Genomic DNA, 24,970 nt, shown 5'->3' on the forward strand with positions numbered 1-24,970 from the left:
CCGCCTCCCTGAGCACACCGTGGCTGATTCACTTCTCCTACCTCCCAGGCTTGCGGCACCAATCAGCTTAGGCACCGCAAGCCTGGGAAGCAGGACAAATGAAGCAGCAATGGCATATTCAGGGTGCTCCTGCTCATGTACGGAGCAGGGGTGAGCTGGGGGGGGGTGCCTGGGGGTAGGGAGCTGCCACAGAGCAGGGGTGAGCTGGGGGGGGTGCCTGGGGGTAGGGAGCTGCCACAGGGGGGTGCCTCAGGGCAGAGGGGGGGAGCTGCCGTGAGGGGGGCGCCTCAGGGCAGGCGCGTGGGAGGAAGCGGGGTGCAAGGTGGAAGTTTCACCTAGGGCACGAAACATCCTTGCACTGGCCCTGGGTTGAGGGCTCTGGCTGGGGGTGTAGGCTTTGTGGTGGATTTGCGGATGAGGGGTTTGGGGTGCAGGAGGCTAGGATCAAGGACAAGATTAAAAGTTTTGACAGACCGGACATGGCCATAGTTTGCTCACCCCAGTTGTAGACAATCAGCTGGATATGCAGCAAGATCGCCACACACTTGCAGCGTGTTCATTTCCATTTGACTCTGTGTTACTTCTAAAGGTTGGCAGATCGTAGCTCATCTGAGACCTTGGAAGCCAAAAAATCCTGCCACACCAGTAGATTCAAGATGATGGTTACGGGCACTTCTGACCGAGAGCTTTTAGAAAGTGTCTTGTTTACAAAATCCTGTTTAAATGTTATGGATCCACTTCCTCATCAGTTCTGACTCCGTGGAGGCTCTGACCCAATGTACAATCAATGTACAGACCTTGGGCCTTAGACTGAGGATGGCAAAGGGATATAATGTAGCAAGGTGCCCAGCTCCCTTGGCTTTCACTGAGAGTTGTGTCTAAAGCTCGCACTGGAGCCTTTGGAAATCCTAGCTTTCATTCGAATACGCTGCTTTTAAAAATAATAGAATAATTAATTTCATAGTGGAAAGAAGAGAGACCAAGAATAAGAGTGTGTATGTGTGTAAAATAAATATTAAATTGGTAATTAGTCGTTTTCATCAACGTTGACAAACTGCTGATTTCCTGCCAAACTCTCCCTCTTCAGATAGGTTGATACAGATACCGGTTCAGTTACAAATTAAAAATACCCTGGCACAGCACCAGCACGGATTTACCCTTTGACTTTACTTCCCCTTTTCAGGGTGACTCATAAACTTCACTTTCCTGCAGCAAGCAGCAGTGGTTTTTGCTGGGGGAGGATCTGGCTTTTGCTAATGGCAAAAATAATAATAATGCACTGTCTTGTCAATAACCAAAGTCAGCTATTTCCAATCTTGTGGCATTTGAGGCATTTGAAGAAGCCTTTAAGTGGAAGGATTTGGTGTGTTCAGAAGTATATGCAGCCCTGTATAGTAAGGGCCTAAACCGCTAGCGGTAATTCTGCTGCAGGCTGTAGTGTTTAGGCCAACCTCCATATATTTTGTACTCAGCTTAGTCATTCAGTGTGGTATCTCTCAACCTCCAACTGTCATAAGGGGGGACTAGACAACAGGAGAGAGATCACTTGAAATTGTTCTGTACTGTTCATCCCTCTGAAGCACCTGGTACTGGTCAAAGACAGGATACTGGACTAGATGAACCATTGATCTGATCCAGCATAGCCATTCTTATCTATATCTTAAGGAACATGTACAGTCTTGGTGTAAATGGGTGGAAACCTTCATGACTTCAGCCAGGCTTGAATTTGGTCTCCACCCAGCATATGTGGTGTTCGTGGTGGGTATTTAGTCACCCAGTTCTTCTGGAAGGACTGCCTCTGCAGATTTGCCGTGGGTGGATCTGCAGGGCAATGAACAACAGTTACCACTGAAAAACCCATCATTTGCATTCATGAAACTGATGTGGCTAAAGACCTACCCCACATAAGGGGACCAAACCCTGTCTTGGTGCAACCACAATGCAGTTCAATAGCTGCCTTTTCTTTTGGGAGTTCAGTCTTGAAAATGGCTGATGCCATGTATTAGTTAATAATGAATGGATGCAGGTATTAATAATCAGCAGAACATTTTGCAAGTGTTCACATGGTTGCTGTGCTGTTTCTTCTGGTTGTATCCTTATGGAAATCCATGAGTTATGGTCTCCACAGGTTATATCTCATGCATCTACAATAGTCATAAAAATCAATGCGTTATGGACAGACTTTCAAAGGCACTCCTGTTCTTTTTTTTGAGGTCTTTCCATTTTTGGGAGCCCAACTGTCCCTTTGGGTTGTTTTTTTCTGGGGAGTTATCTAAAATTATTATTTATCTAAAAGCACAATCTACTTGAACCACTAGAAATGATGGCTTTTTTTTAAATTACACAATTCCTTTTTAAATTTACAGTAAAGTCTCACAGACACAAGGGGACAAATCCATTCCTGGTGTAAGTAGGTACAACTCCATTTAAATCAGAGCAATCGCACACACTCAATCCCTGGGCTAAACTTGCTGTAAAAGCTTTAGTTAATAAAGCAATTCATATTGTTGTTGTTGGGCTCTTAAGTTTCCCTGGATTCCATCCACTTAATTCCCTCCCAACAGAGAAGCCTGCTTTGTGCTTAGAAAGATTAAACAATCATGTCACTTTCATTCATGAAAGTATGAGAAATCACTCTTGAGCGTTAACAGCATTATTGTACATCTTCCAGGGTAGGGAGCATGGCTCTTCGGAGGCTTTTCCTTCCTTGTTCAGCACAGTTGGCATCTTCAGTGGAGAACAGCGCTTCCCACAACAAGATGGCAACATTTTCCATACTTGGGTGGCTCCAGGGCTTGGCTCTTGGTCACTGTTCAAATACAGTGCTGGTAAATAGCAACTAAAAATTGCTACAATCTGATGGCTGATGAGTTTGTTAAATGAATTTCTGGTCTCGACTCAGTTCCTAGTGAACTACTGTCCACAGCACAACTCATTTCCTGGCTACAATTGCAGCACATAGACCAAGCATAGATGGGGTAGCAGAACTCTCCGTTTACCCACAGAATTGGTCTCTCCAGATCGGAGTTGAGACATGTTGGTGGAGCAGGAAATGAGAATCTTGCATTGCTACCTGTTCTGTTCATAACTAGAGGACTTTGATCTCCAAGGACATCTTTTACTAAGAGCTAATTCGTTGTTTCATGGAGTCTTGCATTTAATGGACATGTGAAATGCTGGTCACCCCTCTGTTAATTCCCACTAGCTCTTCCCCTAGCGCTGACTAGGTTTGACTTTTGCATAGATGTCATCGTCATCTCTCTGTTTTGGCCGTATCTTCACTTCTGTGTAAACAACCTCTTCCTCCGCTTTTGCGTCCCTTTTGTGGAAGTTCAAGTCAACGTAAGTCACCTCATCAGCTGGTGGAGGAGAACACTGCAAAGCAAGAGGAAAATGAGTGAAGACCGCTCGTTCCTTTCTGCTTTGCAAGGTCTAAAGTACATGGTTAGTGATTCCCATATCATACTATTATAATGCTAGACCATCTTCCACTGAGACAGGCACCGTAAAAATGTGCTGACTTTTTAGGAAGCTGTATTCTGAGTATGAAACACCTCTAAAGCTAATGGAACAAATGCTGCATTCTCAAGTGTTTTGAGGTTTCTGGAGCTGCATAAGATTCCCTCTTGCCATGAACCTCCCAGTCCCCCTGCCTAGAAGCAATGCTGCATTCTCTATTATTGCTGAAGATCCTGTGCAATCACTAATTTATGTCCTCTTTATCTTTGCTCTAAGGATAATTAATTCTTGATTCCCCTCTAACTTTTTGAATGTTGTACCACCTCTAATCCTATTCAGGACTAGTGCTGCATTTTCTGTTACTCTGAAGTTCTTGGAGCTGCAGTCTGGAAAAGGAGAACTGATTTCTTTATTACCTTGTACTCCTGGAGTTGATGCTCAACACCCAGTTCCCCTATGCTCGAGAGAAAAATTAAACGAGGCTCTTATGATAAGCTCTCCAACTCACCATCTCCATCTGATTCATCTCTGCCTCTGACCTGCTTTGAAGTGGTTCTGGAAAAAAAAATGAAGTTGTGGCTAAGCTGGTTATTCTCTGATGACCTTTGGGTCACTTAAATGAAGGAGTTAGTTGTCAGTCTGGTTCAGCGGTCCCCAACCTTTTCGTCTGGCGAGCGCCAGATGAAGGACCATGATGTCGGTCGAGCATCCGCTGAAATGCTGCTGAATTTCGGAGGCATTTCGGCAGAGATGCCTCTTGATGACGACGCTTGTCAGCGACAAGCGGCGTCATCGAGAGGTGTCGCCGCCGAATTTTGGCGGCATTTCGGCAGATGCTCGACCACCGGCCAGGACGCGGGCGCATTGGGGACCGCTGGTCTAGTTAGTTCATAGTGGAGCAGTATCTACATCCCACACGTTCCCACCCAAGCAATTGCCAATAATTGGTGGCTTTGTTGGCAATCCAGCCAAAGGTGGAATAGACATGGAGACTGAATCCACCTTTCACACCGTGAGGTGCTTCCTCAGGTCAGGGAGGAGACAGAATAGTCCTACCATTGCCCAGGCGGCATCTGTGCTTAGGTATGAGACTTCACTAACTAGAGCTGCCAGTTCACCATCGCTGCTGTATGTTCACTGGCAAAAATTCCCCAAATTACTCTTTATTCGGCTAAAGGAAGGACACAAAGAAGATTCTATGGCATCCTATGAGCTCTCCTCATACAGAAATTGCTTACATTTATTGTCCAAGTAAATCTTACCTTTGGAGCACTGTCTGCATCTCCACAAAAGGATACCAAGCACCAGCAAGAGGAGAAGTGTCCCAGCCACAGTCCCAGGAACAATGTAAGAGCTCATCAGCTTTTGGTCATGTGCTGTTGAAAGAAACATTAATTCACTGTTGTCCTACTAGACAGGGGCTACCGAGGCAGGGCAAGTTGAGTTATTGCACCCCTATTACCACTAGTTCTAGGGCAAAACAACATAGTTTGGGTCATGCGTTACCACCTTTACAGGAGTCCTGCTGGATAGGGGCAGGGAAAGATGCTGTGAGCTAGGTCACTAGACCACCACCACCCAAGGAATCCTATGGCAGAACAGCCAAAGGAGAAACAGCAAACTGGGTCGTTGCTCCACCACTACTGGAAGAATGATAACTGACACCAATCTGCTGGATTCATTTGTCAGAAGATGGTATTTGCAATGGGCTAATCAGTTAGGATCAAGTAAGGAGTAGCTTACACCCTCACCCAGAATCAAACTGGAACCTGTGCTGAGGTTTAACAAGATTTCCCTCATTTTTTAAAAAAAGAAAAGACAGTATTCTACAGTTATGGTCCAAGACACTGCAGCTTACAATAGTGGTGCTGCCATGAGTGGGTTGTTAGGGCTGTCATCTAGACATGACTTGTTTTTGTCCAAGACTGAAAGCAGAATTGGCACTATACCAAGAGGCATTTCCATCCCGCTCAAAATTGGGAAATACTGGAAATCTCCTTACAAGAGAGCCTGTCCTGGTGAAACTGACTGACTGACACTGCTCAATATGGGTGAGAAGAGCTTTTGAACCTGGAGCTGCTTCTCCAAACCACTGAACCCTTTGTGAGTCACCTATTGCCAAGCAGCTCAGAGAATTCTGGTGGGCAGCAATGCTGTGCTGCTGAGCGAGGGACATCAGGAAAAGGGGAGAGGGTTGCAAATACTTTGACCCCCCCCCAAAAAAAAGATGTGCAGGATCTGGAAAACCACCTGGAATCACTGACTTCTCACTGCAAATTTCTCAATAACATTCTCTTCTTCTTCTGTTTGCCAGCAACTCCTGTCCCATCAATATCACCTCATGTAAAGTATTAGCATCTGCTCTTCTTTTCCTAGTCCTTATTCTTCCCTAGGAAATATAGTGAAGATCTGAGAGGACAATGCTGCTATTTACCATGGATGGTCACTCTGGTTCCATTTCCACCGCCATTTTTACCAAAGTCACATCTGTAGAGCCCGGAGTCATTTCTATTGATTTTGATCAAGGTGAGAGAGGCCAGGCCTTTTGAGGAATCTAGAGCTGTTGTGACAATGCCTGTTCTGTTCTTCAGCTCTTTCTTGTGTCCATCAGCCCCCGTCTTATACCACGTAACACTGGATGTGGTGCTTGGGTCTTTCACTACCTTGAATCTACACTCTATAGTGAGCTTGTCTCCTTCCAATCCTTTCATTACGGCAGGCGTCTGATTCACCAGCAGGTCAACAGCTGCAGGGAGAGAAGCACAAGTGACTGTACCATGGTGCAGGAACACTTCAGTTGACTGGTGTATGTATATATACAAATATTTTAAATGTCATGGATAAAGATGAGTGAACAAGCTCTCCAATGGGAGGAAGCAAGATTGCTTCTGTGGGTGGAGGGTGTTTCTGCAGGGCTCTGCCAGTAATTTCTCCTCATTTGTTTGCTTTCGGTTCCTCTTTACTCAAGAAGCATGTTGAGATTCTTGGGTGCCTTGTTTTGGTCTGGCTAGAATTACAGGTCTTTCGTAGAAAAGAGGTTATTTTTTGCACTCAGAGGCCCGGGAGGAGTTCTTGCTACAGGGCTCGTACCTGGGGTGGGGGTAATTTTAAGAATCTCTCCATGACTTCCTCATTCAGGGTTTCTTCCTATCTCAGTTGTGAAGTTCCAGAACCAGAGCCTTTGCTGGTGTAAATCAGCATCACTCCCTTGGTATCAGCTGAGGATTTGGCTCATGGATCTGATGTGAAGGACACTATTTGCAAGCAGGGCTTACCAGTGTAGGACATTCACTGAAATGTTCTCAAATGCTCTGGTCCTGCTATTTCAACCCAATTTACTCACCATCATCCGAAACAAACTGCACTGCCCTGGAAATTCTTCCCATTTCTGGTTGTGAATCTAAGTTTTGTTTTGATTTTTGGGCAGAGGGAAGCTGGTCCTCTCAGCTACTGACTCACGTGATCACAAGAAATCGTGACCCCTTGCTTCCTACAGCATCAAGAGATCAGAACGAAGGGGAAGCTCTGCCAATGTCCCTCTGGCCCCATCCCTTCTTGTTCATGCTCTTTACTTAAAAAAAAAAATTAGACCTCACATTTAAACGTGGAGTTCTGATATCCATGGAAAAACACTACCTTGCAAGCAAAAAAGGATTGTATTTGGCATTGTAATACATTCTTCCTCTTAAGACAGCCCAAGTGGTATGTAGACATAGCTCATAATGCCCCATTATGGATCCACATAGAACAGGAACCCCCCCGCTACTGTGGTACATAAGGTCCATATATCTCGGATATTCACAGGAATGATCACTGGCAATTGACGCTACCCAAAGAATCTAGCAGCCAGACTAAAATGTCGTCCACTGACATATGACGAGTCGATACTCTTGGGCAATCCAGCCCTGCTAATTGGAGTCAAATCAATGATGGGGAAGCAGGGGATAGAGAGAAGTCCTCTATTCCCATCCCAAGTTCCTCCCCACCGCCCATGATCATTTTAAGACCTTTAAGGAGCTGCAGGGTTGGCAATTCCTCCAGATGAGACATTGGTTAGTCAATAGCAACCCAATGAAGCAGAAGCCCTGGTATCTGCAGACCTATAAGAATAGTAGGGCAGCATGCCAAGTCCATGACATCCATAGAGCCTTAGTTAATGAAGGCCAGTGGCAAATATTCAGAAATGCTTCAACACAGCTGGAGTCAGGAATTCCCCCACCAACACAACAATGACAAAATTACTGTGTAGCTTATGGGTCTGTTCAACAGTGGCAGGTGAGAAGCCAGAAAATTTAATATTCTAGTAACATGAGAATTCTGAATAGATAGTAATAGAATAAGCTGGGTTCTCATGGTGACTGTTAAAATGTCAGTCCTTACCCATACAGTGGGTGAGGTCACATCTTTTATTGGGACAACTTGAGAGAGATGAGGTTTCGAGCTTACTCAGAGCTCGTCTTCAGCTTTGGGAAACTTAGCCTTTGTCTACATTACCACTTTTGCTGGTGAAACTTATGTCGGTCAGGGGGCAGAGGTTTCACACCTGTGACTGACTAAAGTTTTACTGGCAGAAGTGTTGGTGTGGACAGCACTATGTCCACGGGAGAGCTTCTCCTGCCGACAGAGCTAACACTGCTCGTTGGCATAGGACAAGGAGTGCCTGCTCTGGTATAGAACGGTGCCCCCAGGACTTTCTCCCTGGAGACTCTGCCTTATCAGTTCTTATTGCCCCAACTCGGTTATGCCTTCCAGTTCAGTCCCCTTCTGAGGTAACAAAGTCCAGCAAATGGCCCTCTGAAGGGTTTTCAGCGCTTTAAATTCCAGCCCTGTGCTTGGGCTTCTAAATAAACTTCTCCTCTTCTAAGGATTTTGGCCACTCTGGCCCAGGCCCACCCACTACTCCAGGTCCCAAGCCAGGGACTCTACAAATAGCAGCCACATGCTGCTTCCTGTCATAATTGTTGCTGCTGCTGCTGTTGTTCCCTGGGCTGCTTCTCATGTAGTCCCTTCCTCTTCACCCTTATCTCAGGGCTGAAGTTCTTAACTCCTCTTTTTCCTTATCAAATGCCAATGCCACCAGAACCTCCCTTCTGGTTCTCCCTTGAGCTTCATCAAGGAGCACCCTTCCTTACTCCTCTGGTCCCTGCCAGAACTGACCTGCTCCGGCCCAGCAGTTCCTTTTAACTGAGCCTGCTGTGCTCTGATTGGCTGCTTCCCTGCAGCCTTTCTAGGCAGGTCTGGAGGACCCACCTCCACTGCTCCTTTTATGGGGCCTAGTACACACACTCACCCACCTTGTCTTTCTAATATCTAGGGACCCACATGGCTACATCAACACTCTCTATAATTTACACACAGCCTATCTCTGAGATAACACTGTGTCTCCCTGTCCTAGACTAGGAAGTAGCTGTGGGGGTTCAGTTACCATGTGGGAAGTGTGAGTCAGTGGCAACCACAGTGTATTATCCTGACAATGCAGATCAGAGAAGATAATGCTGCTGTTTACCATGAATCATCACTCTCGTTCCTTTCCCACGGCCATTTTTACCGAAGTCACATCTGTAGAACCCAGAATCATTCATGCTGGCTTTAGTCAAGTTCAGAGAAGCCAGGCCCGTTGAGAAATCTAGAGTTGTTGTGACTGAGCCTGCTTTGTTTTTCAGCTCCTTCTCGAGTCCATCAGTCCTGTTTTTATACCATTTAACAGAGTACTTGGCGCTGGGTTTCTCCAGGGCCCTGAATCTACATGCTATGGTCAACGGTTTCCCTTCCTCTTCCTTGACAAAGGCAGGGCTTTGAATCACCAGCAGGTCAACAGCTGCAGAGAGAGAGAAATACGGGTGACTTCACCTTGCTGCAGAAACATGTCAATGAGCTGAAGTATTTAAAGAAACAGTTTTTCTCTCCAGCATTTCAGGCCCCTTTTTAAAGCTTGGCTATTAAAATATCCCCTGTGGTTGTTAAGAAGTTAACTGATCCTTTCCAGCTTGTAGCCATAGCAAGATTTCTGTTTCCCAGAAACAATTCTGGCCATTGACTAAAAGCAGGAAAATTACAGCTTCCTAAACATCATCTTCAGACATCTCTTTGTATGAAGCCTTTTGATACAAAGCCATAGGCAGGACCCCACAGAAGATGAGGCAAAGTGCCATAGCAGGCGCTGTATGTGCTGTAGAATTCGTCTGGCCATCTGCTGGGATGATAACTCCTCTTCTGAGTGGCACAATGAGTGAATATGATCTCTTTGCTGTCTTGTGTTCTAATTTCACTGGAGACTTCATTTTTTCCCTAGGGAGAGTATATCTAAATTTTGAGAATCATACATGATTTGAAGAGAACAGGAATTTATCTTTTTAGTACCACAAAAGAAGAACCACAAAGAACCCTTCTGGGTATGTGCCACTCCTAGCTACAATCACTACAAGGAGAAATGAGGCTATCATTAATGTAGTTTTGAAGCTCAATTTCACTTCACATGGGAGGAGAGGTTTAAAAAGGGAGGTGTTGCCAAACTCATCCCAAGAGATTAGCCAAGAGAGCTGACTGTACTGGGAGAAAGGGAAGAAGGAAGAGGACTTTGGGTATGTTGACACAGCAAAGGAAAAACCTGCAGCTGGCCCATGCCAGCTGACTTGGGCTCTCAGGGCTGAGGCTGCAGGGCGGTTTCATTGTTGTGTAGACTTCCGGGCTCGAGCTGTGGACCAGGCTCTAGGGCCTGCAGGGTGGGACGGCAGTGAGGGGAACTATAAGCCACAGAGACTGAAGGCAACCTCATAAAAGTTCAGATCAGTTTGGATAATACTCAGATAAGCATCCAGAGTGTGAAGGAATATGCCAAATCTTTCGAGCTTTGTCCATCACTCCTGAGCTCGCATCTCACGCACTCTCAAAAGGAGAAAAACCTACCATAATATTAATGTTATCTATGGTTATGGGGACGCTCAGAGAAATTTGTGGATTCCTGAGTTAGACACTTAGATGTGGGTGAGAGGGAAACGTGAGGTCAATATAGTCACTGAGGCGCATTAGAGCACAAGGGGGTGAATGGCAATGAGGAAATTAAAACTGGCTGAAGTTGGAAAGATGCTCGAGGACAGTTACTGAGCCCAGAGTGCGGGATGGGATTCGGGTCCTTGGATCTTTGAGGTTTGTGCACTGTCAGCTGCTCCAGTAGAAAAGAGGAGACAAAGGAACTGTGCATTGAGAACCCAACTCCATTTCTCTTGTTTTGGAGTTACAAATTGTCCTCAGACCGATGTGTTTGGAAACAAACTTGAATTTGTGTGTACAAACAAATCAGCTCATTTCTGTTCATGCATTAAACCTGCCCCATGCTGGCATTGCCAGCTGTGACTCAGAACTATCACAGGTGAATACTGGCATGCCAGGCATCATAGCATTCACCAGGCACACCCTGATCTTGTGCTAGGTGCTGTACATACACGTAAAGAGCCAGTCCCTGCCCCAGGAGTTTAAAGTCTAAATAGACAAGACAGACAGACAAGCTGGGAGAGGAAATATGATCTCCATTTTACAGATAGAGGCACAGAGTGACTAAGTGACTTGCCTCAGGTCATACAGCCAGTCTGTGACAGTCAGAAATAAAACAAAAACCTCCTAATTCCTAGTCTCCTGCTCTAGCCACTACCATATACTGCCTCTGCTGTACCCATCTGCAACAGGATGACTGCCCCGTGGGCTGGAAAGCCTGGGCTGAGCCAACTCCGATTTCAGGATAAGTCCCACCGGAGAGGAATCAGGTGCTTCCAGTACAAAAGAAGCAGGAAGTTGCTGAGAAGGGGGAAAGCCCAGGAAATTGTGGCCGTGTGTGGACACTGCAGTGAGTGGGACAACTCCTGCAGGGTTCTGAGCTAGCAGGAGAGAAGCTTAAGAAGCAGGAGAAAGTGAGGAAAACTCTCCAGGCAGGGAGGCCTGGGAGAGGCCCTGGCCAAGTAGGGGAGAGACTGCCAAGCCCAGTGGGAAAGGCCTATGGAGGAGGACAAACACCAGGTAGGAAGTGCTGGGAAGCAGGAAGACAGTCCCTCAGAGAGATAGGACCATGTTGTTTTGGATTATCAGGAGCAAGACACTGCAATGGGGCCCGGAGGGCCAAATATGCCCCTGGGGACTTGATTTATTGGACTGCAGGAGGTGATGGTTTGAACTACCTTTAAACTGAGTGAGTTCTTAAAGGGCCCTGAAGGGGGAAAAATGGGCAAGGTGCTGAAAATTGACCTCTGGCCACAAGTTGGTGCTTGAGAGCTGCCCGTGTTACACTCTCCTGTTCATAATCTCAGGGTGTCATCTGAGCATCTGCCACTTGCACCAAAAATTATCAGAACAATACACAAGTATATATCACCTCTCCACTCTCCCAGCAGCACGTGCTCACCCCATTGCCAATATGAGAATGGTGAGCTCAGACGCAGCAATCAGCATTAGAAATGTTGGGTCTATCATGACCGGGATGCAGGGTTTTCAGATGAGTTTCCACTGTGCTTTTCCTTTTCACTTGGCAGATGGAAAGGATCCTGTAGAGCTGGAACCCACTCAGTGGACAGCCATCGAGAGTTACAGCAGAACCTCTCTGTACATATTGCCATGCCTGCATATTGCAGCTGTCCCCTAGGCACAGAATCCTAGAGCCACAGGGTTAGAAGGGTCCGCAAGGTCAGCTGGTCTCCCCCCCCCCCCCGCCCCCCGCCAAGATCAGGATTTGTTGTGTCTAAACTAGGGGGTCTCAAACTTCATTGCACCGCCACTCCCTTCTGACAACAAAAGTTACTACACTACCCCAGGAGGGGGGAACGAAGCCTGAGCCTCCCAGAGCCCCACTGGCCTGGGTTGGGGGTGGGAGGCAAAGCTTGAGCCCCACTGCTTTAGGCAGGGGAGGCCAAAGTAGAAGCCCAAGGGCTTCAGCCCCAAGCAGTGCCTGTAACGTGAGCCCCACTGCCCAAGGCTGAAACCCTCAGGTTTTGGCCCCGGATGGTAGGGCTCGGGCTTTGGCTTTGGCCCCAGGCCCCAGCAAATCTAAGCCAGCCCTAGTGACCCCATTAAAATGGGGTTGTGACCCACTTTGGGGTCCCATCCCACAGTTTGAGAACCACTAAACCATCCAAGAGAGTTGTTCTCCAGCCTCCTTTTGGAAACCTCCAGTGAAGGAGCTTCTACAACCTCCTAAGGCATCTGTTCCATTCTCACAGTTAGGAAGTTTTTCCTGAGATTTAATCTAAATCTGCTGTGCTGTAGTTTGAACCCATTGCCTCTTGTCCTGCCCCCTGTGGCAAGAGAGAACAACTTTGTCTCCATCTTCTTTATGGCAGCCTTTCAAGGACTTGAAGAGCACTATCGTGTCCCCCGCCTTAATATTCTCTTTTCCAAACTACACATACCCAGCCATTGCCCATATGGCTGCCTTCCTTCCCTTCGATCATGTTTGTCGCTCACCTCTGGATCCTTTCCAGCTTTTGTACATACTTCCCATACAGGGATGTGTTCTGCGCATGGATGAAGATGTTCTCACAGAATAAGAAGCAACTCTTTAGCCATAACATCAGCTTCGCTGCAGGTGCAGATGGACATTTGGGGCTGCTTCTTATCCCATCCAGTGCAGTGGTGAGTTAGGTTCATCACCATGCTTAATGTTCTTGTGACAGGCCTGAGTCCTGGGAGCTTCTGAACCCTCCTCTCCAGGGGCATTTCGGGGGAATCTTCAAAAGTGCCTATGTGACTTAGGAGCCTAAGTCCTCTGGGCAAAAGTGACTGATTTCAATGGGAGTTAGGTGCTGAGATGCCTTTGAAAATCCCAATTACAACTTTTGGTGCCGAAATGGCTTTAAAAATCTGCCGCTGAGGGCCTAAGTCCCCTCTGAAAATTGGAAGCTCCTAAATCACTTGGGTACTTTGAACTATGTTACCTTCAGTTCCTCACAGGCTGGAGCCCACGTTTTTATGGTTTCTATACTGTACACACCTGAGAATTCAGAATCGCTTTTGCCAGCAACAGTCATTCATTCTCTGCCATTAGGCTGCCATTCACTGTCTCTCACAGCATGAAGATCAGATAGGAAAATTCTGGTACTTACGAGTGATGGTCACTTGGGTTCCGGCTCCTGACGCAGACCAGTTCCTAGCTGTGCTCCCCACCTCACACATGTAGGTTCCTGTATCGGTTACATTCACGTTCTTCAGAGTGAACAAAGCAAAACCCTTCTCCAAATCCAGGGCTGCTGAGCCCCCGCCTTTTTCGCTCATCAGCTCCTTTTTCGTTCCCCCAGTTCCATTATGTTTATACCATTTCACATACAAGGTCCTGTGGTTTTTCAATTCCGTGAATCTACACTCCATGGTGAGATTTGAGCCTTCTGACTCCTGGATACTGGCTGGGGTCTGATTCACCATCAGCTTGGGAATTTCTGCAGGAGAGAAACAGACGATTGCACCTTGATGCAGGAGAATTTCAGTGGCAATGGCTGGTGACTGGGGATATATTAAAATAAATGTCTCCCCCTCCAGTATTTTATGTTGTTTTCCCAGCCTGGCCATTTAACATCCCCTGCTTATCAGAGGTGAAAATGATGCTTTCACTTAGTTCCACTCATAGTTTTATGATGCCTGGCAAGACCAGCAAACCATCCCCAGCCCGCCCCAAATGTTCAGTCTGGGCATGCAGGCAGGCTTTGAATGTACCAATGGGTGTGCATGCAACATGGGCAAGCAAACATTTAGAGACTAATTTGAGACTATGTGAAACATTTGCCTGTAAAGGATCTAAAACAGAAACGTTGTTCCCCCTTAATACCGGCCTACGGGGCTCTAACTTGCAAGGAATTTAGTGCTTCTGGGCAGGCGTGGAGCACCCTCAGCTTCCACTGAAGGTGGAACTGAAGACACTCAACACCTTCCAGGAGATGTGTGCTCTTGTTCTCACTCACTCGCCCCCATTTCCCCAAGAAGATCAGGTAGGAAATTCTGGCACTTACTGATGGTCACTTGGGTTCCTGTTCCATTCCCCGAGAGGTTCTTTGTTGTGATCCCCACCTCACACACGTAGGTTCCTGTATTAGATGAATTCGCATTCTTCAAAGTGAGAGTGGCAAACCCATTGTCCAAATGCAGGGTTGTGATCACTTCGCTCTCATTCACCAGCTCTTTCTTTAGTCCCTCAGTCCCATAGTTATACCATCGCACATACATGGTGCTGTGGTTATTGACTGTCTTGAATGTACAATTCATGGTAAGTTCTGAGCCTTCTAAATCACTGACATTGGTTGGGGTTTGATTCACCATCAGGTCGGTAATTTCTGCAGAAAGAGAAACACAGATGATGGCACCTTCATTGAGAAACAGTTCAATGGGCCAGCAGACAAGGGTGGATGTACAAAATGAATCTCTCCAGTCGCACTGTTTAGTTTCCCCTGCTTGTTCAGAGTTTAAACTGATGTTCTTTCGTTTGGCCCCAGATAGAGCTGTGTTGTGCATGTCAAGACTTTTCTGATCTGTTTAGTGAGTAGATAAACCCAGAAGCTTTGGTCTAGACAAACCCCCTCCAACAATGTGACTTCTTACCCGAACCTTGTGTACACCTGACACGCCTGCCAAATTACTTACATTCAAACCCTTTTTGAGACCTATTTCTCTCCACCAGCCCAATTCAGAGCAAGAGAGAGGGTGGCCAATTCTCCTTTGTTATAGAAAAATGGGATTCACTGGTAACTGGCCTCTGGGACTCTGGAAGCCCTCGGGTCCCTGGCCCTAGTGCAGTCCTTATCCGTCTTGGTTTAGAATGAAGCCAGTTCTGAAATAACGAAATGTCTCACAAGCTGAAACCACCAGCTCTAGTGTCCAGGACCTAGCGCAGTGGGCCTGACATGTTGGTTGTGGCCTCTGAGCACCATTGCAAAGCAAACACTCAATAATAACCTATTACTGAGCAAACAACTTCATCCCAACTCTGCTCAACCCGTTGTGGGTTTGGCTTAGACTCTTCAGGGGCTAAACTAGAGGGATACCCACGTTTTGTTGCTTCTATAGGCCAAGCACATTGCATGCACCAGGGACTCTTTGCATCCCTCTGTCCCCACAAGGTCCCTGGGTGCCACCCTCTATTTCAGGGACTCCCTAGCCCCCACCCTTGTGCCAGGAGCTCTGTGTGTCCTCCATTTCTCCCCCCCCCCGATGCTACAGTCCCCAATTCTGCCCCAAGCCATGAGCTCTCTGTACCCTAGTTCTCTCCCTTTCCACCATTCCAGGGTCCCCCATTCTCCCTGCATGCTCAGGGCTTTGGCTGTACCCTCATTCCAGCATTATCCCCAGACCAGGTCCCCCATCCTCCCCATGTCAGGGGCTCTATGTGCCTTCCCCTCCTCCCTTCCCCACTGTTATTATTTCTCCTCTTCCTGACCAGGACATCCAGAGTGTCAGCATGTTACACTCTACTGGGAGAATGAGCAGAGATGAGAGAGGAATGTTTTTCTACTGGAAAGTGTTAACTGGTGCCACAAACTGTTTCTTTGATTTAGACAGTTACAGAGGTGCTTTGCTCCAAGCTGTTACTCTGCTAAACAAGGAGCAGGCACTCCATGTGTCCCCTACTTTTCCTCTTTGGATTTTCTGATTTCCCCAGTATTAACAGAGTTCTGCCCAGTGATGTCTTCAATACTCCCTGAAATTTTGGAATTGATGGTCTGCGGTGTTCTAAATTATTGTGTCACAGACAAAGAGAAATGCCATCATGTTGAGTGCACTGTAGCTGTGTCAATCCCAGGATATTAGAGAGACAAGGTGGATGAGGTAATAGCTATTATTGGACCAATTTCTGTTGGTGAGAGAGATGAGCTTTTGAGCTCCATAGAGCGCTTCCTCGGGTCTGGGAGACGTCCTCTCAGCACCACAGCAAACTGCAATGCTTAAACTCCCGCACAGATTTCCATCACAACTTCAACAACCACCAGCCAGCCAGCTGGCCATTAAACTCTCTGGGGAACGCTCCCACACCAGCATCAACTTCCTGGAGACCACCATCAGCTTCAACAATGGAACCCCACAGACAACCCTAGACAAGAAACCCACAGATCACCGCACTTACCTTCATAAACCCAGTAACCACCCCAAATAACCAAGAAATCTGTGATCCACAGCCAGGCACTCAGATACCGTAGAATATGCTCCTAGGAGGCAGACTGGGATACACACCTCAATGCACTCAAAACCGCCTTCACCAAACAAGGACATTCTACTAGAGAAGTAGATTACATCATGGAGTGGGCTGTCCAAATACCCTGAGAAAACATGCTTGAATACAGAAATAAAACCTGCTCTGACTGCACATCAATTGCTACCTACCACACTACACTGGAACCCCTACGGGGTATCATCAAACAATTATGACTCATACTCGATGGGAACCACATCCTGAAATAAGTCTTTCCTGACTTCCACTTCTGACCTTCAGTCAACCCCCCAGCCTCTCCAAGGGCATCATCAGAAGCAAGCTCCCCACAGACCAGGACACACCAACTCAAAGCAGCACCAGATCCTGACAGAACAACAGATGCAAAATCTGCAGACATATCTCCACTGCTACAATGATCAATACTCCCTCACAACACACCTTTCAAGAGCCACAGATCCTACACAAGCCTATCACAACCTGTGGGATACCTCACCCAGCACACTAAATGTCCCAATAACAATGGTGTGGGTGAAACCAGACAATAACTATGCTCTTGAATGAACTCACACAGGAAAATGATACAAGACAAAACCACCCTGTCTCCTGTGGGGAACAAGTCTCACAGGTCAGATACAGAGTTGTGCAGGCTTCCTTTGAGGATGAGGACCAAAGATGAGCCTGGGAGCTTAAATTCATAATTCTGCTAGACACTAAAAATCATGGACTGAACAGAGACACTGGATTTATGGCTTATGACAACAATCTGTAACCGCCTAACCCCCTCTTTTTGTCCTATGACTGCAGAAGTGTTAACGGGCCACCCTGCCTTGAATGGTCCCTTGAAATGTGTCTTAACTGCTTATGCTAAACCGGCTGTTGTACCTTGTATTTACCGGTGACACTCTGAGTAAGGGCACATCTATACTTAAAACACTGCATCAGCCCAGCTGCACCACTGTCTACACAGGAGGTTTGGTCGGTGTAATGAACTAGGTTGCTTGGAGGTGTGGATTGTTCACATCTGGGAGCAACGTAGTTATGGCGACATAGGTCTGTAGTGTAGATCAGATCTAAGTTTCCAAGAGCTGAAGAAGAGCTCTGTGTAAGCTTGAAAGCTTGTCTCTCTCTCTTTCACCAACAGAAGTTGGTCCAATGGAAGATATTCCCTCACCTACCTTGTCTCTCAAGTTGCGTGCAAGGGCTCACAGGCTTAGCCAATTAGAAACCTCCCCTCACCCCATCTCAAAACAGTTTTTGAATATCTGGGGCTTGACCCTGCATTCCTTGTGCAGCCAAACCCCTCACAGAAATCAGTGGAATGCAGGATCAGGACCATTGTACGCACCACAGAATGTCCCCCAGTTCTGCCCACAGCTCTGCCCTTTACACTTTGTGTTGCTCCAACTCCCCCAGCACCACCTGGCCCAGCTCCCTGGAACCAGCCCCGTGTCCTGAGCTCCCCGAAGGGTTTGTAGAACAGAGAAGGAAATGCTGGTATTTACCTTCGATGGTCACTTGGGTTCCGGTCCCAGGATATATCACATCTTTGCTCCCAACCCTACACATGTAGGTTCCACAATCAGTGACGTCGGCTTTCTTCACAGTGAGGGAAAGAGACCTCTTTTCTTTATCTGCTGATATGATTTGATCTGTTCCATTGGACACCTTTTCTGTTACATTGTTTCTGATTTTATTCCATTCAACAAACCACCTGGTTGAATTATTGCTTGTGTTGAATGTACACTTGATGGTGAACTCTGACCCTTCCATTGCACGGATAGAAGGGGGTGTCTGATTCACCACAATGACAGCAGCAGTATTTTCTGCAGCTCCTGAAACACAAAGTTCAGTGTCACTATTTGAAATTCTTGCAACAGGAGGAAAAATTAAATCAAACAAAATTGTTTGCAAATGATCCACTGCAGAATGTTTCCATTTCTCTAAACGGAAGCCAAGTGCATGAGCATTAACTCCCTGCTGAAGGTCACGGCATGAAGTTCAGAGTAGTGAGTGGGGAGGGCAGTTTGCACAGGCCCTACTGGCACTGTTAGCCGGCCATACGGGCTCCACGGGGCCTCTCGCTAAGTGCCAGCGAGAGAGCACTGGGTGGCTCCTAGGGATCTAGAGAGAAGCCCAGATGCAGGGAATTGGGTCTGCAGGCCCCACAGTGGAGTGTCTGCTCCAGGGAGACAAATCTCAACAACAATGGGCCAAACAAAGATTTAAGGGGAGGGTTTAAAGAAGGGAGACAGAGATGGGAGACACGAGACAAAAGGAAGTTGGAGGAGGGAGAAGATTGAGGGAAAGAGAGAGCTGGGAGTGGAAAGAGGATGAGAGAGAGAGAAAGAGAGTGTGTACAAAGCAGGGGAGAGGGATAGAAAGATGTAGGGGTCTAGGGAAGGGAGAAGTGAAATAGACAAAGAAAAGGAAATGAGGCGAGGTGAGGAAGAAAGTCTGAGAGGGAAGGAAACAACAATTCACGTTATTATTTATTCCTATTGCACGTATAGTCCTCAACCACCAGTACAGCCCTGCTGTTTCAGGCCTGGTACGTACTATATGAGACCTTCCCCATCCTGAGGAGCTCACTGTCCAAACAAAGAGTGGGAGAAGAAAGATACAAAGGGGGAGTCGACATGGTCCCTATGCACCAGGGCACCACCAGCCTGTTCCTGGTGTGGGCGCTGTGCTGGACCAGACAGAAAATTGGGGGGCTGTGTCCCCCCTTGCCACAAGGCCCCACCCCTCTCGATGGCCCTGCCTCCTGGTCAGGTCAGAGGCAGAAATCAGGCAGTGCAGGGTACTGGCTGTTCACAGCCAGTAAGAGCTGCCCAAGTAGGGGGGATCTGATTCCAGGGCCAGCAGAGTCCTTGGGGAGCAGTGACTGTGGGGCCACGGCCCAGGAGCCTGGGCTGGAGCAGGTCAGTCTGGTCTACTGGGGGAGGCCTGAACCCTCCACCTGCCCTGGGCAGGGAGCCCTGGTGAGCGAGAACAACCAAAACCACACTGGTTTTGATCAAATATGAAATAGATTTATTAACTACAGAAAGGTGTAGATTTTCAGTGATTATAAACAGCAATCAGAGATCAAAGTTGGGCCTTGTCTACACTAGCAACTTTCTGCACAATAAAGCAGCTTTGAGCGCTATAACTCCCGAGGTGCACACACTGCCAAGCCCCTTAGTGCACAGAAACTGCACAGTTGCAGCGCTGTAAAAAAAACACCCCTATGAGAGGCGTACAGCTTTCTGCGCTGCGGCTACAGCGCTGCAGTGCCAGTGTAGACACCCTGGTCGATTACAGCGAAGGAGTGGCGGGACAGCAAGAACAGAAACCGAAAGAAGAACACGGCATACCAGAATGAAGCCATGGAGCGGCTCTTAAACATTATGGAACACCAAGTGGTACTAGCACTGCAAACTGAGCAGCCCCGCGCCCGCCGACCTCTGCAGCCACTGTCACAAAACACTTTCCCATGTGCCCTCTAGATACTGCCAACCCACTTTTATCAACCTCCTGGCTCTAGTCTGTACCTGCTGCATTCCATTCCTGCCCCGTCACAGTCCAGCACAGTGGACTCCCACTGAACTCAACACCCGTCCCTCTGACAGGGCAAGCTCATTAATTCGTTTACCACTTCTACAATGGGTAGTGGATGTGTAACAGCCCTTGTTAACCTGAGATGAGATTCCCCAAACTCTTCACCCAAACCCACACTGTTTTAGATAAAATATAAAATAGATTTATTAACTACAGAAAGACAGATTTTTAAGTGATTATAAGTAGCAAGCACAGAGATCAGAGTAGGTTACATAAGAAATAAAAAAAATAATCTGCAGTCTAAATTCTACAGAAGCAGCAAGATTTGAATCAAGCAGTTTCTCACTCTACTAGATATTACAGGCAGCTCCCAGTTCTTAATACACAGGCTGAATTCCCTTTCAGCCGGGGACCAATCTCCCCAGTTCAAAGTCTTGGTCTTCCAAATGACCCTCCAGGTGTTGAGATGGGGGAGGAGAGAGGCCCAGGTGTGATGTCATCAGCCCTCACTTCTACTTTCTCTCCAAGTACTAGAACGATGCTTGCTGTGACATGGAGGTTAGGCAGTTCCCATTGCGTATGTGCCTTCCCTGAGGAATCTCTGGGAGGGCCACTGAGAGAGTGGATTCTCCTTAATGGGCCATCAACGCCACTCTGGTCAGTCTTAATTGCTCACAACATATTTCAGTAACACGCACATGGCAAAACTTGGTAACTTCAGATGCAATGATAGTGCCTACAATTCATCAGGATATTAATCTTCAACAGATCAGGATTTCTTAAGTGATACCTCACAAGGCATCCATTGTACAAAACATTGAATCACATCACTGTGGTGAAGATGGGCGTTCCACGGGGCTATTTTGAGGTACAGAGTGTCACAATGTAACATGGGGGTTCAGCCACAAAGGGCACTGTGCTCTATTTGCCTAAGCTGTGCTTCACTGACTACACTGGTATTTATAGCCATGCTATCTGGGCGTGTAGTGTCTGTCCTCTCCACACTGCCACAAGGGTAGGTGTGGTCTAAGTGAGAGGAAGAACACCATGCCCAGAAATACCAGATTAACCATGATGATTGCATCTCCATGCAATGTACAAACCAGCTCGTTCTATAGCTAGAGCATTAATGTTTGCACACACACTGTTTGAGACAGGACTGCCATGAGCAGAGGGCAGTGGCTTGGCCCATGTCAGGAGTGAGAAATGAAGAGAGAGAAGCACAGAAAGTCAAGGAATGGCCTATTTTTGAGGTTGTGATGATGATGATTTATGCATCTTCTAGTGGCACCCAGCGGATTAGGGCCACATAGTGCCAGGCCGGGTACAAGCAAATAGAAGAGACAGTGTCTGCCAAATCTAAAATCAGTCTGGAAATTTCCCCCTTCAATTTCCTAGGCCTCAATTAGCCCAGATATTTAGGGAAATACAATCAATTGTAAAATGTTACGCTCTTTGGGGCAGAGTGGGACAGAAGCCATAGCAGTAAACTAGCACATCCACACAATAAAGACAAGTGCCACGCTTAGGAAGGAAAAATCAAATGCAGAACTGCAAAATGTGAAAAAGATCCGGGGGTTGCAGTGGATTACAAATTAAATATGAGTCAACGATGTGGCACAGTTGCAAAAAAGGCTAATATCACTCTGGGGTGTATTAACAGGAGCCATGTGTGTCAGACACAGGAGTTACTGTCCTGCTCTACTCAGCACTGGTGAGGCCCCAGCTGAAGTTCTGTGTTCAATTCTGGGCAGTGGGCACCACACTTTAGGACGGATGTGAACAAACTGGAGGGAGTCCAGAGGAGAGCAACAAAAATGATGGAAGGTTTAGAAAACCTGACCCAGGAGCAAAGGCGGAAAAAACTGGGTATGTTTAATCTTGAGAAAAGAAGACTGTTTTCAGGCCCCACCTCAGTTTTCAAATATTAAGACCTGTTTTTAAAGAGAACTGAGATCAATTGCTTTCCATGGACACTGCAAGTAGGATAAGACCTAGTGGGCTTAATTCTCAACAAGGGAGATTTAAGGTAGATATTAGGGAAAACTTTCTAACTATCTGGGTAATTAAGCTCTGGAACAGGCTTCCAAGGGAGGTTGTGGAATCCCTGTAACTGGAGGTTTTTAAGAATAGGTTAGACAAACACTTCTCAAGGATGATCTAGGTTTACTTGGTCCTGACTCAGCGGAGGGAGCAGGACTTGATGAATTCTCAAGGTCCCTTCCAGCCCTATGCTTTTAGGATTCTCTACCAGTACCTTCCAATTCCTTTTCCCCAAGTGCAAGGTCTGTGAGTGGAAGGAGCAATGCAGCCAGGCCAGGCCATCCTAGTTTTCCATGAAGGGGAGTTTTGGAATGGGAGGAAATCTTACTGAATGCAGATTGCATACAAAGACATAAGTTCACAACCCAGTTTCCCTCAGAAAAGGGAAGTTCAGACACCACTTGTGCCATGATACCAGATACTTCACAAGGCAGAAATAATCAGATAAGCTAAGCACCGTTTTGCAGTATAAAAATCACTCATTCCATAGTAATTAACCTTTGAATTGCTTAGTGTCATAAACCAGAATTGTCAGCTAAAAAGACATTATGGGCTCTGCAATTTTCGATGATATTCAGATGTCTTTATAGTATTTATTGTATCAGTTAGATGGTTCCGGCACAACAAAACAATACCAAAAATCCAATTCCCACCTTTCCAGCTGCTTGGATTTACAGAGACACAGTCAACTTGAAACCTAGTCAATAGACAAGCAAATAAAGTTTAAGTATTTTTAGGCACTACTCATGCATCTGCGTCTCCCCTGCCTGTTTCTGTGGTTATAGTCAAATGGGCTTGTTTTTTCAAAAAAAAAGTCTCTCCTGTTAGGGAGTGAAAGACCCATGGAAATTGCAAGGGTAACTGACTAAAGCCATGATCCTGAATCACCGCCACACAAGCAGACCCTTGCGCCTGTGCGGATCTGATTGATCTAAACAACTAAGCAAGGGAAACCGTGAAACTGACTGTATGAAAGTATTTGTTAAATGCATCAAGAAAACCAACTTTCCAAAAAATATACATATTTATCTCAAATCTCTTTCGTTCATGTTGCTGGTACAGACTAAAATAAGTTCAAAAGTTTTCAAAAAGACGTGTGTTTTTCCCCCCTTTTTTAAGTTGATGGCCAATTAAATAGGATAAAAAGAAGTTGGGAACATTGGGGCAGCTCAGGCATCTAATCCTGCGCTCTTTGAAATGGCAAAACCAAAAATCCAAAGACAAACCCCCTCAAATCCAAGACAACCAGGAATCTGTACGTCACTGGCTCACAACATTCACTCTGCCAGTTCCCATGTGTTTCGCCTCTCAGCTGCTGACAGAGCTTCCGCGTGTACCATGGGAGAAAGGGTTTTGTTGTTGGGTTTCTTTCTTTCAGAAGCTTTTACTTTGCAAGCAATGGAGACTTCTGACTCTGACACCGCAATGAAAACACATTGTTCAAAGGGGAAACTCACCCATACGCAGACAAAGGAGGAAGAGCAAAGGCAGAAAGATGTTTGCCAGCTGGAGGCTCATGTTGGCTTGTAGGATGCAGTCTTTCCTTGACACCAACTCTGCGGCAGCCACTGTACAACAAGGACTTCTATGAGCCACTCTCCGAGTCTGGGGTTTCCTGTCTCTCTCTCTCTCTCTACCAGAATATTCACTTCCTGAGCCCGGGATGTCAGCGAATGCTTAAGCGCCCTCTCTCTCCTGCCCTTGTTCTTGAGATTGCTCTGTCTCTCTGTTCCCTCCTTTTCTCACTGTTAGTTCCCCTTTCCACTCACAAGCTTCCTCTTGTACTGGTTCACTGCCATCGTGTATGATTTCATACGTTAGCTCTGTGTGTCGCTAGGTTCTATATGCAGTTTCATGCTCAGTCACGTGCTTGCTGCCAAAGAGAGAGCCAAAAAATAGTCCAAGAGGACTTTATTTTCAGTGGTGGCTTTCATAGGTCAGTGTAATGTCTCCTAGACACCCGCACCCAGAGATTCTAAGCACCCACTAATTGTGACGTCAGGAGTATCTGGAGTGACAAGTGGAGCGCTGTCAAAGGGAGATGTTGCAGAACAAGTGTGGCTATAGTAGTGAAGGCAGCTTCCTGAATGAGCCTGCTGCTTCTGGACACTTGGAAGGCCCACACTGAAATCTGTGCTCCTATTGAAGTCAGTGGCAGGACATTCAGCAGGTGTTTAATTTTTGTAGAAGACAAAAGTGGGAAGTGTGACAAAGTCAGGCTGGACAGCTGCAGGAGGGTCTGGGTATGTTCGCCCTAGAATGCTAAAGGCCCTTTTTCCTACAAGCTGGGAAGAGGTTACTTCAGGTCAATTAGGGACACCTTAGTCCAATTAAGGGCTGCCTGAAACCCGTTAAAATCTCTCTCCCAGGCCTGGGGGCAGAAGAGACAAACTGTTGCATGGCTGGAGGCAGCAGGGAGATCGGCTTCTCCAGTGTGAGAACCTGCTCTCCTCCCCATAGGGGATACACCCCAAACCCAGTGCCTGTTCAGGGGAAGAATGGACATCCTGGGGCCAGCGACAGGACAACACCTGCCCCAGTGAGGGGGCCAGGGGAAGGAATCCCCTTTTGTTTCAGTGCATTATAGACTTTTTCCCTTTGTTTGGCAGAGGAGCACTCCTCAGACCTGCCCTGAGGCCTACCGGGAAGGCTCTGAGAAACAACCCCCAAAGAGGGGAGACAGACATGCTCCAGAGTCTGTGGCTGATTTACCCTGGGCCCTGTCCCTGCCAGAGAAGGGAGCGCTAAGTCTGG

The 24,970-nt window shown here is 46.9% G+C and overlaps 1 protein-coding gene across 2 annotated transcripts; it reads right to left on the reverse strand.

Annotated features, from left to right (window-relative positions):
- Positions 1-382: 382 nt before the first annotated feature.
- Positions 383-23,920, reverse strand: LOC115660577 (titin-like). Of its 2 annotated transcripts, XM_030582101.1 has the most exons (9): positions 23,674-23,920; positions 18,136-18,465; positions 14,442-14,762; positions 13,545-13,874; positions 8,966-9,277; positions 5,894-6,205; positions 4,722-4,835; positions 3,968-4,014; positions 383-3,375 (listed from the first exon to the last, which is right to left on the reverse strand). In XM_030582101.1, exons 1-9 carry the CDS (start codon positions 23,732-23,734, stop codon positions 3,214-3,216), a joined length of 1,989 nt encoding a protein of 662 aa, XP_030437961.1. In that variant the 5' UTR covers positions 23,735-23,920; the 3' UTR covers positions 383-3,213. The 2 variants fall into 2 exon arrangements, with proteins under 2 accessions (XP_030437961.1, XP_030437962.1); XM_030582102.1 differs by lacking the exon at positions 8,966-9,277.
- Between the last annotated feature and the right edge of the window lie 1,050 nt (positions 23,921-24,970).

This window comes from Gopherus evgoodei, chromosome 12 (genome assembly GCF_007399415.2).
Source record: "Gopherus evgoodei ecotype Sinaloan lineage chromosome 12, rGopEvg1_v1.p, whole genome shotgun sequence".
In the NCBI taxonomy this organism is placed as follows: domain Eukaryota; kingdom Metazoa; phylum Chordata; order Testudines; family Testudinidae; genus Gopherus; species Gopherus evgoodei.

What these genes read in the sequence shown, in the direction of transcription:
- LOC115660577 (XM_030582101.1), bottom strand. Translation starts at nt 23,734, where the DNA reads ATGAGCCTCCAGCTGGCAAACATCTTTCTGCCTTTGCTCTTCCTCCTT. An exon ending in AACCAGAGTGACCATCCATG is followed by an intron (nt 4,836 to 5,893) that starts GTAAATAGCAGC and finishes TTCTTTCAACAG; the next exon opens with CACATGACCAAAAGCTGATG. An exon ending in AGATGAATCAGATGGAGATG is followed by an intron (nt 3,376 to 3,967) that starts GTGAGTTGGAGA and finishes CTTGCTTTGCAG; the next exon opens with TGTTCTCCTCCACCAGCTGA.